Source organism: Rhinopithecus bieti, unplaced genomic scaffold (genome assembly GCF_001698545.2).
Source record: "Rhinopithecus bieti isolate Rb0 unplaced genomic scaffold, ASM169854v2 scaffold_425, whole genome shotgun sequence".
Classification (NCBI taxonomy): domain Eukaryota; kingdom Metazoa; phylum Chordata; class Mammalia; order Primates; family Cercopithecidae; genus Rhinopithecus; species Rhinopithecus bieti.
Window position 1 is genome coordinate 670,767 of NW_016803361.1, and position 12,795 is coordinate 683,561.

The 12,795-nt window shown below is 46.5% G+C and overlaps 1 protein-coding gene across 2 annotated transcripts in view; it reads right to left on the minus strand.

Annotated features, from left to right (window-relative positions):
- PIK3AP1 (phosphoinositide-3-kinase adaptor protein 1) overlaps positions 1-11,638 on the minus strand; it is a 140,111-nt gene extending 128,473 nt beyond the window's left edge. Inside the window, exons 1-2 of one of the 2 annotated variants that reach the window (XM_017880009.1) lie at positions 11,498-11,638; positions 983-1,399 (exon numbers count right to left, since the gene is read on the minus strand). In XM_017880009.1, the coding sequence (XP_017735498.1) occupies positions 983-1,399; positions 11,498-11,510 (430 nt within the window). In that variant the 5' untranslated portion in view covers positions 11,511-11,638. Of the gene's footprint in view, positions 1-982; positions 1,400-11,497 lie in introns of those variants that run through there. The other variant, XM_017880020.1, reaches the window with a different exon arrangement.
- Between the last annotated feature and the right edge of the window lie 1,157 nt (positions 11,639-12,795).

Genomic DNA, 12,795 nt, shown 5'->3' on the forward strand with positions numbered 1-12,795 from the left:
AAAAAAAAAAAAAAAAAAAAAAAAAAAGCAAAAAGAGGAAGAAAAGCTGTGACATGTGCCCATCCCAGAGCATGTCTTCTGTTATTGTTAATCAGAGTGTGTGTCACACTTCCTGGGGCCACTGAAGTCACTAACCCTCACAGAAAGGATCGGAATTTTCCTACTCTAAAAGGAGAAACAGGGCAAAATATAGAAGCTAGGCTGATGGGAAATAGAGAAGAGGGCTATTTCTCTACAAACACGTTATCAAAAAAAAAACAATGCTTTGGCCGGGCACGGTGGCTCATAGCTGTAAGCCCAGCACTTTGAGAGGCTGAGGTGGGTGGATCATTTGATATCAGGAGTTCAAGATCAGCCTGACCAACATGATAAAACCCTGTCTCTACTATAAATACAAAAAAATTAGCCAGCCATGGTGGCACACACCTGTAATCCCAGCTACTCAGGAGGCTAAGGCAGGAGAATCGTTTGAACCTGGGAGGCAGAGGTTGCAGTCCGCTGAGATCGCACCATTGCACTCCAGCCTGGGTGACAGAGAGAGAGTCTGTCTCAAAAAAAAAAAAAAAAAACTTTTTTGACAAAAATGTGAAGGTCGTATGATGATAAAATGGAAGTAACATGCAAGCAGGAGAGTTGGCAGTCTCATTCCTCACACCAACAGCAAACTAAGTCTCTGCCTCCCACCCCCACTACTTTCTAGGCTGGAACTCTGTCTTGTGTCTTCCAAGGTATAGAAAATCCTAGAAAGAAGGCTTTTGCCCTAGTACAGAAGACAAGGGACAGTGTCCTCTTCCTCTCCTGACAGTCCAGGAGACCTGTCCTGCCCCTACCCCACCCCAGGAATAGGCCGCTCTAAACCCATAAATATGACCAGGTCTCTTAACATACTGAGATCCCTGCTCATTTTGGAATATAAACTTACACCTAGGACCTGGATTAATAAGTCTTCTAGGGCTTGCTTATCTTTAGAAGAAATGCTTACCTTCGGAAATGGCTTTTTTCACAGCTGCCACGTAGGTCTCTGGCTCATCGTCACAGGTGAGCTCCTGCCAGTGGGCCCAATCTGGAAAGAAGTCTAGGAACTCCTCTCTGTCCCGCACCCCGCAGAGTAGCCTGACCACGCGTTGTGGAGGATGGAAGGCTCTCTGCAGCAGAGGCAGCAAGGCCGGCTGGTAGAAGTGCTGCACCAGCTCTGCGGACAGCAGCACCACGACACAGCGGGTGCTGAGGAAAAGGTTTAGGTCCTCTGCCGAGAAGGAGGCCTCGGGGCCCAGCCTGTGAGTTAGTATCTTCTGGCTGCAGACTTGCCGACTGGACAGGAACAGGGTCTGCAGATACTGGCACCATTCCTCAGCATCCGGGCTGTAGATGATAAGGATGTCGCATCCTCTGGGCACCCCTGAGCAAGAATGAGGCACAGAAGCATGTTAGCACACCTGTCCTTCTAGGTGGCTCCCCAGAATCTGCAAAGGTAGAGCATCCAGACGCCAGGTCTGGCACCCACAGTCTGTCATGGTGTGCCTTCAGCACACCAGCACACCTCACTCACTCATTTCTTTCCCCATTTACAGTCTGTGTTCCAATCATACCAGACTCCTTGTCTTAGACCAAACATACCACACTGTTTTATTTATTTATTTATTTATTTATTTATTTATTTAGAGACTGAGTCTTGCTCTATCACCCAGGCTGGAATGCAGTGGCCCAATCTCAGCTCACTGCAACCTCTGCCTCCCGGGTTCAAGCGATTCTCCTGCCTCAGCCTCCCAAGTAACTGGGATTACAGCTGCCCACCACCACTCCAGGCTAATTTTTGTATTTTTAGTAGAGATGGGGTTTCACTATGTTGGCCAGGCTAGTCTTGAATTTCTGACCTTAAGTGATCCACCCATCCCTGCCTCCCAAAGTGCTGGGATTATAGACTTGAGCCACCAGGCCCGACCCCATACCGTTTTAGATCCTTGCACAAGTTATTGCTTCTGCCTGGCATGCACTTTCCCCTGACACCTGATGCAGTATGAGATTGTAACAATAATAATAATAATAATAAATAATAATAATCCCAACAGCAAGCACTTATATAGAGGTTACTATGTTCCAGGCACTCTTCCAAGCACATCGCCTACTAAACGCATTACATCTTCACAGCAACTTTAGAAGGTAGGTACTATTATTGGTCCATTCTTTAAAAAAAATGAGAAACCTGAGGTGTGGCAGGTTAAGTAACTTGCCCAAGATTCACAGTGGCCAAGCAAGGATTTGAGTTAAATTAGATATTTCACATACACTGCTAAGCATAGTGCTTGTCATGTAGAAAACCCTCAGGAATTGGTAGCTGGTGTCATTATCCTCACATGAATATAAATAATGTATAATATTAAAGTGCATGGTAGTTGTGGTTGAATTAATGCTGTGACCTCCACAATACAATCTGCAAGGTGTCCCTAACCACACCTGGCCCATAACATAGGCTTTCTTCCTCTAACAAAGCATAAATGCCAAAAAGAGAGTCAAAAAGGGCTTTCAGGGATCACTTGGCCCAAACTCCTCGTTTACAGATGAAAGAAACACTTCATCTAGGAAGGTTAAGGGACTTGCTCAACTTCACACTCTAGATTATTGGCAGAGCCAGAACTGATGCTCAGGTTGTTCCCTGGTTTCCAGTCCAGCCTCCTTCCCAACTCACCTGCACCACCCATCAGGAACTATGTCAAGAATCTTACGAGTAATAAGTCATAGCTTCCAATTACCAAAGTTCAAAGAAGCTTGGCTCTTAACATAACTGTTACCACTGTTTTGGCTCATCATCTCTCCATGAATTCAACAAACTGTTCTGTGTGTGGTTTGGAAGAGGTGAGCATAAACTGTCCACACGACACAACAGGGAACTCAGAGAAGGAAGCTGGTCACATTTTATGAAGGTTGGGAACCATCTAAGTTGTGGACTAAAACAATTAAACGCTAGGCCTGGGCCACATTTCGTTGATGTTTCTTGTTGAAAAGGACAGAGGCAGGACTTAGGCAAGACCTTAAGGCTCTGAAAAGATCATAGGATGAATCCTCTTTCCTGCCCCCATCCAACCCACCACTATATTCAAACCAAAAAGCAACATGTACAATGCAAGCCCAACATAGTTCTGATTTCCCCCAGGATGATATTACCAAATTTTGAAAAATAGCAAATAAAACGAATGTTTGCAGTTTCATTCTTTTTTCAGCTCCCCTGATTTTCTGGAGCCCTACTCCAGTGCTAATATAGAGCCCAGTAGCCTTCTCAGCAGGAGCAAGCTGATCAGCCTGAGAGTATTTTTGAAGGGAAGGTGTACAAATCTTCTAAAACGTCAATCTTAGACAAACAGTATGGAACTGGAGAGAACCAGTCAACAATTCTGATGATGACCTGGACATTCGTGGTTCTACAGAGAACTCAATTGTGATCACGGTCTGTTCGCTCAGTTGTGAATATAATGGTCATTTTCAGGAATGCCTACCCTGATTCCAAAGCTTACACAGATTAAGGACAAAAATTTAATGCACCAGTGCTGCAGCCTTCCATAAAATAAATAAATAAATAAAAATATTTGCTGTTTGGATCTTTTTTTTTCTGTGTAGAATATTTCTTTATATCTCAATGGAAAAATAATTTCAAGACTATAGAAGGCATAGCATTGGCAAAGCTACATAACTATACAGTTAACACTGAGAAGCAGAGTTAAAGTATCAGAATATTTTTACCTTATTTCTGTCCTTCCTTCGTATGTGGCTGGTTTATCTTAAGAGGCAAACGTTCTTCTAAGTGTGAAGTGTCACTGCAGATGTGTGTGCACGGGCACGAGCCATCAGGTAGGAAACATGCAAGAGTTTACACTTCATTATAATATTAAGGATGCAATGCTAGTGATGCTGTGCAAGAAGCCTAGAGCATTTTATAAAAATGCAAAAGTGAAAAAGGATGGCCACCAGCTTCCTCCACATACATACGCATATCATGTCAACAATTTGTGCAATAGAAGGAGAATAAAATCTCAGGAAGGGATGGTTGTGGTCCCATATACTAGTGATGAAGAAACCATAAGTAGTGTTTTCTTTTTTTTTTTTCTTTTTTTTTTTGAGACAGAGTCTTGCTCAGTCCCCCGCCGGTCTGGGACTGCGAGTGGCGCGATCTTGGCCTCACTGCAAGCTCGCCTCCCGGGTTCCTGCCATTCTCCTGCCTCAGCCCTCCCAAGCGAGCTGGCGGACTACAGCGGGCGCCCGCCGCCCACGGCCCAGCTAATTTTTTGCATTTTTTAGTAGAGACGGGGTTTCGCCCGTGTTAGCCGGTATGGTCTCAATCTCCTGACCTCATGATCCACCCGGGCCTTGGGCCTCCCAAAGTGCTGGGATTACAGGCGTGAGCCACCGCGCCCGGCCAAGTAGTGTTTTCAATAGGGTTGGCAAGTGATGGCAAAATGAAGAAGAGAGAAGAAAAAAATTTCCTAAGCACAAGTAGAACCCTTAAGAAGGCAGCTTGGGGCCAGGCCCAGTGGCTCATGACTAATACACTTACTTTGGGAGGCCAGGGTGGGCGGGTTGCTTGAGCTCAGGAGTTTGAGACCAGCCTGGGCAATATGGTGAAACCCTGTCTCTACAAAAAATGCAAATATTAGCCAGGCATGGTGGTGTGCTCCTATAGTCCCAGCTACTCAGGAGACTGAGGTAGGAGGATTGCTTGAGCCTGAGAGGCAGCTTGGGTTTGGGGTATTGACTGACTTAATAGAAAAGCAACAACTTTACACTGTTCTAAAGACCACAGGGCCATGAGTGATTGCTCCAATTTTATGAGAAGAATTTAGTGACCCAAAAGTAAGTGAACATTTTTAAAATGATAAACTCTAGGGCCACTGAGGGAATGGGTAATCATTTCCCCCTGGATCCTGCCTCCCCAGTTAACAGCATATCCTGCTCCTCTGTTAACAGCACATCATAATACTTGCTGTTTATTAAAGACTCCAAGTCAAAGGCTGGCCGCGGTGGCTCACACCTGTAATCCCAGCACTTTGGGAGGCCGAGGCAGGCGGATCACCTGAGGTCGGGAGTTCAAGACCAGCCTGACCAATATGATGAAACCCTGTCTCTACTAAAAATACAAAAATTAGCTGAGCATGGTGGCATGTGCCTGTAATTCCAGCTGAGACAGAAGAATCGCTTGAACCCGGGAGGCAGAGGTTGCAGTGAGCCAAGATCGTGCCATTGCACTCCAGCCTGGGTAACAAGAGTGAAACTCCATCTCAAAAAAAAAAAAAAAAAAAGACTCCAAGTCATCAAGAAAAGTTTAAATTGTGATTCAGCTGTTTCCTGAGCACTGACCATGTGTTAGTCACTCTGCTAAGCATCTCATGTACATTCTCTCATTTAATCCTCAGAACAATCCACAAAGTATATGTTATCAAAAAGCCCCATTTTACAGACAAAGACATTAAAACTCGTTGAAGATTTGCTGCTATTGCTGCCCAAGCACACACAGTGCCAGAGCAGGGATCTGACTCCAAAGTCCATGCTCTTAATCTCTAAGTTGCACCCAATTTAAAAAGTCAAGGAAATACAGAATATAGTTTAAGAAATACAGTTAATAAAACACATCTAGTGCCATGGGTTTCTCATACCATTCTCCAATGAAAGGATTCAGGATTCCTTAGAGAAATGATGGATTCTAGGAATGAGTCTAGGATTAAATATTTCCTGGGGCAGGAAATAGTCAATATGAGCCTGGAGCATCTTGTAGTGCCAGAAAGTAACAACTGCTCAAACAAAAATTCAATGACAAGCATATGTCAAAGGAACACATGAGTCAATTCAAAGCGCCCAGTGGCAAAAGCTGGAACCATTTGAGCAACAAAACAAATAAAATAATATTGAATTATAACCCAAAGCATAAAAGAAATATACAGGAGTCCATACTGATACGAAAAAAATAATTGAATAAACGCATTGGGGAAAAAAGACAAATCTCCCATGCATAACAATTCTGAATAACTTATGTAGATAACTCCACCCTCAAGGAGGTAGAGTGTAACTCCTTATACAGAGAACTTAGTGTGGGCTGTGTTGAGTGAGTTCTTTCCAAACAGCACAGTGTGGAAAAGGAGAAAAAAAAAAAAAAAGTAAATTTACAATAGAGAAACCCAGTGATCAAGGTCAGCATCGACAGTCACAGATCATGTTGAGAGTGTGTGCCCTGAATACCATGGGCTGAGACTCGCACTTCACCTCTGTGTTCTTCCTCCCAGAAAGCCAGCACCCCAGTCTCATTATGGGAAAAAATATCAGACAAATCCCGACTGAGGGCCATTCTACAAAATAACTGACCAGTACTCCTCAAGACTGTCAAAGTCATCAAAAACAAGGAAAATCAGAGAAAATCACAGGCTTGAAGGGCCTAAGGAGACACGCCTACTAAATATAACATAGTACCTGAGATGGGCTCCTGGAACAGAAGAAGGACATTACATAAAAACTAAGGAAATGTGAGGAAAGTCTGAACTTTTAGTTATTAATAATTTATCAATATCAGTTAGTTAATTGTCACAAATACCGCACTAATGTAAGATGTCAATAATAGGTGAAACTGGATGTGGTCTATATGAGAAGTCTCTGTACTATCTCTGTAGTTTTTCTGGAAATCTAAAACTGTTCTATAATAAAATGTTATTTAAAAGTATAATTGAGGCCGGGCATGGTGGCTCACACTGTAATCCCAGCACTTTGGGAGGCTAAGCCAGGTGGATCACGAGGTCAGGAGATCGAGACTATCCTGGCTAACACGGTGAAACCCCGTCTCTACTAAAAATACAAAAAATTAGCCAGGTATGGTGGCGGGCACCTGTAGTCCCAGCTACTCAGGAGGCTGAGGCAGGAGAATGGCATGAACCTGGGAGGCAGAGCTTGCAGTGAGCTGTGATCTCACCACTGCACTCCAGCCTGGGTGACAGAGCGAGACTCCATCTCAAAAATAAATAAATAAATAAATACAATTAAAATAAAAAACACTTAAATCTCCTATATTTAAAAACAAACAAACAAACAGAACAGTTATTCAAAATGTCTCATTCCTGGCCAGGAACAATGGCTCACATCTGTAATCCCAGCACTTTGGGAGGTCAATGCAGGCGGATCACTTGACATCAGGAGTTCAAGGCCAGTCTGGCCAACATTGTGAAACCCCATCTCTACAAAAAAAATACAAAAATAAGCCAGGCGTGGTGACACGCACCTGTAGTCCCAGCTACTCAGGAGGCTGAGGCATGAGAATGTTTAAACCTGAGAAGTGGAGGTTGCAGTAAGCCCAGATAATACCACTGCACTCCAGCCTGGATGACAGAGTGAGACCCTGTCTCATCAAATACATACATACATACATACATACATACATACATACATAAATGCACAATGTCTCATTCCTGGGGTTCTAGTGTTAAATTCAATTCCCTTTGAGTGAAAGTATTTGAGGAGAAATTAATTACTGCCTCAGACTTGTTAACATTACAACATATTTGGTCACTAACTTGTGGTGTGACTTAGACCAATTACTAAGTCTAGGCAAATTTGCCTTGATGTAAACGAGGATAATGAAATCTATCACCTTCCTGAATATTGCTGTGCTGGGAAACTGAAAGATGGGAAAGTTTTTAAAAAGTCCAAAGTGAAAGTTCCAGTCCCTTTCGGATGTGCTGGGTAACAATACAGGACTAAATGCTTTGTCAGCAACTCTGCCTCATATGGGGGAAACTCCTTTCTTCAGCAATAATCCTTTTCCTTTAACCATAAGTCGTTTTCCACTTGTCCCCAATCACATTTCTCCTTTTTTTTTTTCTGCATGTTCATTTGTTAAGAGAAATGAAACACATGAGCCAACAAGGAGTCCACAAGTCTAGACAGAAATGAGGAAAGGTCTTTCTTTGTCCTTGTAAAACATAAAGAACAGGTTTGGCTATAGAAGGAGAAAGAAATGGATCACAGCAGAGGAAGGGGAGGCTGTAGCAGCAGGGAGTCCACAGGGTAAAAAGCTGGGGCTGAAAGAGGTGGATTTGCAGGACTCAGAGCCCAATGGAGGGCCTAGCGTGGTGGCTCACAACTGTAATCCCAGCACTTTGGGAGGCCGAGGCGGGCAGATCTCTTGAGGTCAGGAGTTCAAGACCAGCCTGGCTAACATGGTGAAACCCTGTCTCTACTAAAAATGCAAAAATTAGCCAGGTATGGTGGCGGGCACCTGTAATCCCAGCTACTCGGGAGGCTGAGGCATGAGAATCACTTGAACCTGGGAGGCAGAGTTTGCAGTGAGCCAAGATCGTGTCACTGCACTCCAGCCTGGGTGACAGAGTGAGACTCCGTCTCAAAAAAAAAAAGAACTCACTGGAGAGAAGTGCAGACAGGAAGTACCAGAGAGCTTCTCAAACCACTCAGCCCAGACCATTTCTTCAGCCTGCAGGTGACTCTGGCACCCCATTCATCCATCCTGAAGCCCTGTGTTTGAATCTGAACACCGTATTTGAAGAGGGATGAGAGATAGGGAAGGTGACCAGGATAAGAAGAGATGTGGTCGATCATATCAGGAGCTTCCCACCCCAGAAGGTGTTCAAATTCAGATGCTGGCAAGAGTAGTGAGAGGCCTCAAAGATCACATGTAAGTTAAGATCACAAAAGGGTTAAAAGACCCTTCAAGCGCCATGGTCCTGTAAGTCCAGGAATAGTTGAAGGATCTAGAGAGAAGAGGAGCCTTGGAGAGAGAGGCCAAGAGATGGTATGAGAACTGACACACAGAGGAGAGAGTCCTAGTCTTTCTTCACCCAGTCACAGACTTGGCCACTTGGGAAAGTCACCCATGGATCCTCTCTCTTTTCTCTCCCTCACATGTAAATACACAAGATGCCATCAGGGGCCTAGAGAATCTTGTGGAATAAGCCGAGTCTATTTCATTTTATCTTCCTACCCAAGGTCCTTTCAAAGACAGGGAGCCTAGATTCTCCTGGATTTCAACAAGCAAATACATCTTTCAGAAAATAATATAGACTAATGCTTCCCCTTCAGTGGAAGGGAATTTAAGAAGACCAGAGAATTAGGCCATGAAAAGGAATGAAGTACTGATATAAGCTACAGTGGGATGAACTTTGAAAATACTATGCTGTGCAAAGGAAGCCAGTCACCAAAGACCACATACTATGTGATTCCATTCATACAAAAGCCCAGAGTAGGGAAATCTATAGAGGCAAAGTACATCTTAGGGCTGGGAGAGGAGAATGAAAGGGTGATAGCTAAAGCACACAAGGTTTCTTTTTGAGGTGATGAAAATGTCCTAAAATTGACTGTGGTAATGGCTACATATATCTGTAAAGATACTAAAAACCACTGAATTGTATGCTTTAAATGGATGAATTGTATGGCATGTGAATTATGTCACAATAAATCTGCTTTTTAAAAAAAGAACATACAGAAGAGTGGTTGGATAACTCCAAAGCCCACAGCTTCTTGGTGAGAGGCATTGCTCTCACCACTATGACCTTCCCCAATGGGTCCCTGTACTTCCAGACCTCAGGGAACCCGAGGGACTCCAGAGAGCCAACTATCAATTGCAGCACCTGGAGTGGTGTCTCGCCACAGAAGATGCAGACAGCAAGAGTTTGACAGCTCTAACCGTTACGGACACCTGAAGAAGCTGCTGCAGAGCCCATAAATAGCCCCAGGTTTGCCCACTGGACTACGGTCCCCCTCTGAACTGGAGCTTGCCTTCCTAGCCCCTTCAGCTGTGCCCACTGGAGAGATGTACACAAGACGCTGGACAAGAGGAAAAGAGAGGCCATTTTCTCAGACTCTTCCGCCCAAAGGCCCTCCCAGTTTGCGGTTTCCTGGACTCAGCAGCCCAGGGCCTGTCCCCGACCATAGAAGGAGGAGGTGGCTTCACTGGCTTATTCTCAGGCCTCATCTCCCTCTCCCCCACAGCCCACCTACTCCAGCCACGCTGGCCTGCTGCCTTTCCTTTAACACACCACATACACTCATTGCTTGGAGCACTCTTGCCCAAAGAGCCTCCTCCCTCTCCTCCTTCAAAGCTTGGCTCAAATGTCCCTTTCTCCACCCTGGCCACCTCATTTGAAATTCTAACCCCAATCTCCCTCACCCTTCTTTATCGTTTTCCCATAGCACATGTCATACCAGAGACTTTCCTTATTAAGTGTATATTACCTGCTATTTCTAGGCCTCCTTATGCACAGTACAGCTTCTTTTAGCCTCCAGAGCCCAACTGGAAAGCCAGGAGACTGTGATTAACTACCTTCCCATCCCCTTTAGATAATGAGCCTGCAGTACCAAATCTAATAGAACCATCACACCCTGGCCTTTTCTACCCCTGCTTCCAAAGCACCGTTACCACATCCTCAGAGGATCTGGGGAGAGCTTGTTCTTCATTCCAGTGTTTGCTCACCTCCTGTAAGAACAGTGCCTTCTCCTGGCCACCTAGTCTCTTTTTCAAGGGGCACCTGCAACCTGTTTTCACATGTTATCCCTACTAAAACATCATAAAGTGGGCTGGGAAAAGAAAAGTAAACCCATTTGTAAACACCGTAACTCTACCTCTTCTCATCTAGTAATTCCTTGTTTACTTACTGCTTTCCTCTACAGGACCATAAACTCCTGGAGAGCAGAGACTAGGTGTGTCCTGCCCACCATGGAGAACATATTAGGTGCACAGTATCCATTGGAGTGCAATAGTAAGGACTCATTAATTTTCTCTGTTATCATCATTATGTGATTTGTTCTGGATCTCCGTGAGTGAGCAACTTGCCAAGTGTGTACACCCATGAACCAGAAGGCAACCCAAGACCAGACAGAAAAGACGCCTGGTACCCTTCAATGAGTGTGACCGCCAACTCTCCCCATTCCCCAAAGTTCTACAAAGGATGTAGGAAAAGTAAAGTTCAAGGAATAGTGTTACTAGATCCCTAGCAAAGTTCTAGACCCAAAACACAAAGCCTGGGAGGGGTGGAGGAACCGGGCTTGGGCAGCTGCCCCAAGGGCCCCTGGCTGATCTCTCCGCACCACCTAGGACTGCCTGAGCGCCCCCTGTGGGTGCACGTAGCCCAGGACACTCGTTTGGCCGCGTAAACCGTCCACACTGCCCGCACTCCGCTTCTCTCAACTCGCCTCTAGCTTCAGAGTCGAGGGACAGGGGAAGAGACGCTCAGACACTCCGAGGGCCAGAGGTGGGGGAAGCGAAGGAGACTCTGAAGAAGTGGGAGGGAGTTGGGACAGGCAGGGGCTGAAGACAATCGCGCTACAGGCTGGGGCGGGAAACATGGGAAAGTTGAAGTGGGAAGTTTGCGACAGGGAACAGAGAAAAGAGCAGAAAAAGGGCAAGATCCCCGCACTGAGGACGCAAACAGAAGCGAGCAGGGGAACGCGCCCCAAGGGGTGCGGGGGGCGAGAGAGGGCCCGAGGGCCTGGGGACCCGCGGCGCCCGCCTACCCACCTGAGATTGCCATGCCGCGAAGCGCCGCTCACATCCCTGGCTCGCTGCGTGCCCGGAGCCGGGGCCGGGACTGGCTGCGTCCTGGCTCGGGCTGGAGGGACGCTGAGCTCCGCGCAGGACCGGCCGCCGCTCTGGCGCTTCCTCCCGCCAGGCAGCCCGGCCTCGCCACGAGGGCGTGTCCACAGAGTCCGCCCCGCCTGCGGGACTCGGCCCGCGGCACCTGCACCCGTGGCCGTTGGGGAGGGGAAGTGAGAACCCCACGCCAGCCGCCGACCAGCTCCCCCCACGGCCCCCTGCTCAGGGGCAGCGAGGAGGCGGGGGCTTCGCGCCACGTGCGCCCCAGTCGTCGGGAAACCAGCCCTGATCTGCCACCAAAGGGCAGCCCGAGGTGGAGGGGGTGTGGGGAGGGAGCAGAGGGGGAGAGTGTGGGGCTGCCAGGCCTCTGGGAGACAGGGCGGGTGTGTGTGTGTGAGCACCAGCTGTCCAAGCCACCTCCTCATCCCCTGGGGCTTTGTCCCTAAGCCCCTGCTGCCCCAGCAGGAAAGAGGAGGGGACAGGAAGGGGAACAGGAGGAGGGCTGGGCACCTGGCCCTGGGTGCTTAAACGTTGCCCTTGAGTGCCCTCCTGTGACCTTTCTGCAATTCCTTGGATCTGGTCTCCTGATGGCACATGAACATTAATTATAATCTCACATGATAAATGTCTAGTAGAGTTTCTTTGCCATTCATTTCCTGTGTTGCTCTCTGATGGGCACTGCGTTTAGCACCTTACACACATTATCGCATTGCATCGTCACAGCAAACTTCTGAGGTAGCACCTATCACTGTCTTTACATTAGAGATGAAGAAACAAGCCAAATACCTTGCTCAGGCTTCCACAGAGAATAAAAGCTCCCGGAGGTTCAGTACCAAGCCAGTCTGCTTCCAGAGCTAGACCGCTTGCTTAATCATTGCCTTCACCTGCCCTCTTCTTAGACTCCTCCCTTTGCCTGCTGCTGAAATTCACCTGGATAGCACAGCCCCTTTGAGTTCTCAACAATTCAGGGGCCAGAGGACCGACCCAGAGAGCAGAGATGAGGGAAGGTTAGGGCTCAAGTCTAGGTGGAAATAAATGAAATGAATTGAAGAATGGGAGTATCAGGAAGAGGCCGTGCATTCATTTTCTACTGTTGCCATAATAAATTACTACAAATTTAGTGGCTTAAAACAATACCAACTTATTATTTTACAGTTCTGTAGCTCAGAAGTGTGACAGGAGTCTCCATGGGCTAAAATCAAGGTGGTGGCTGGGCTGGGTTT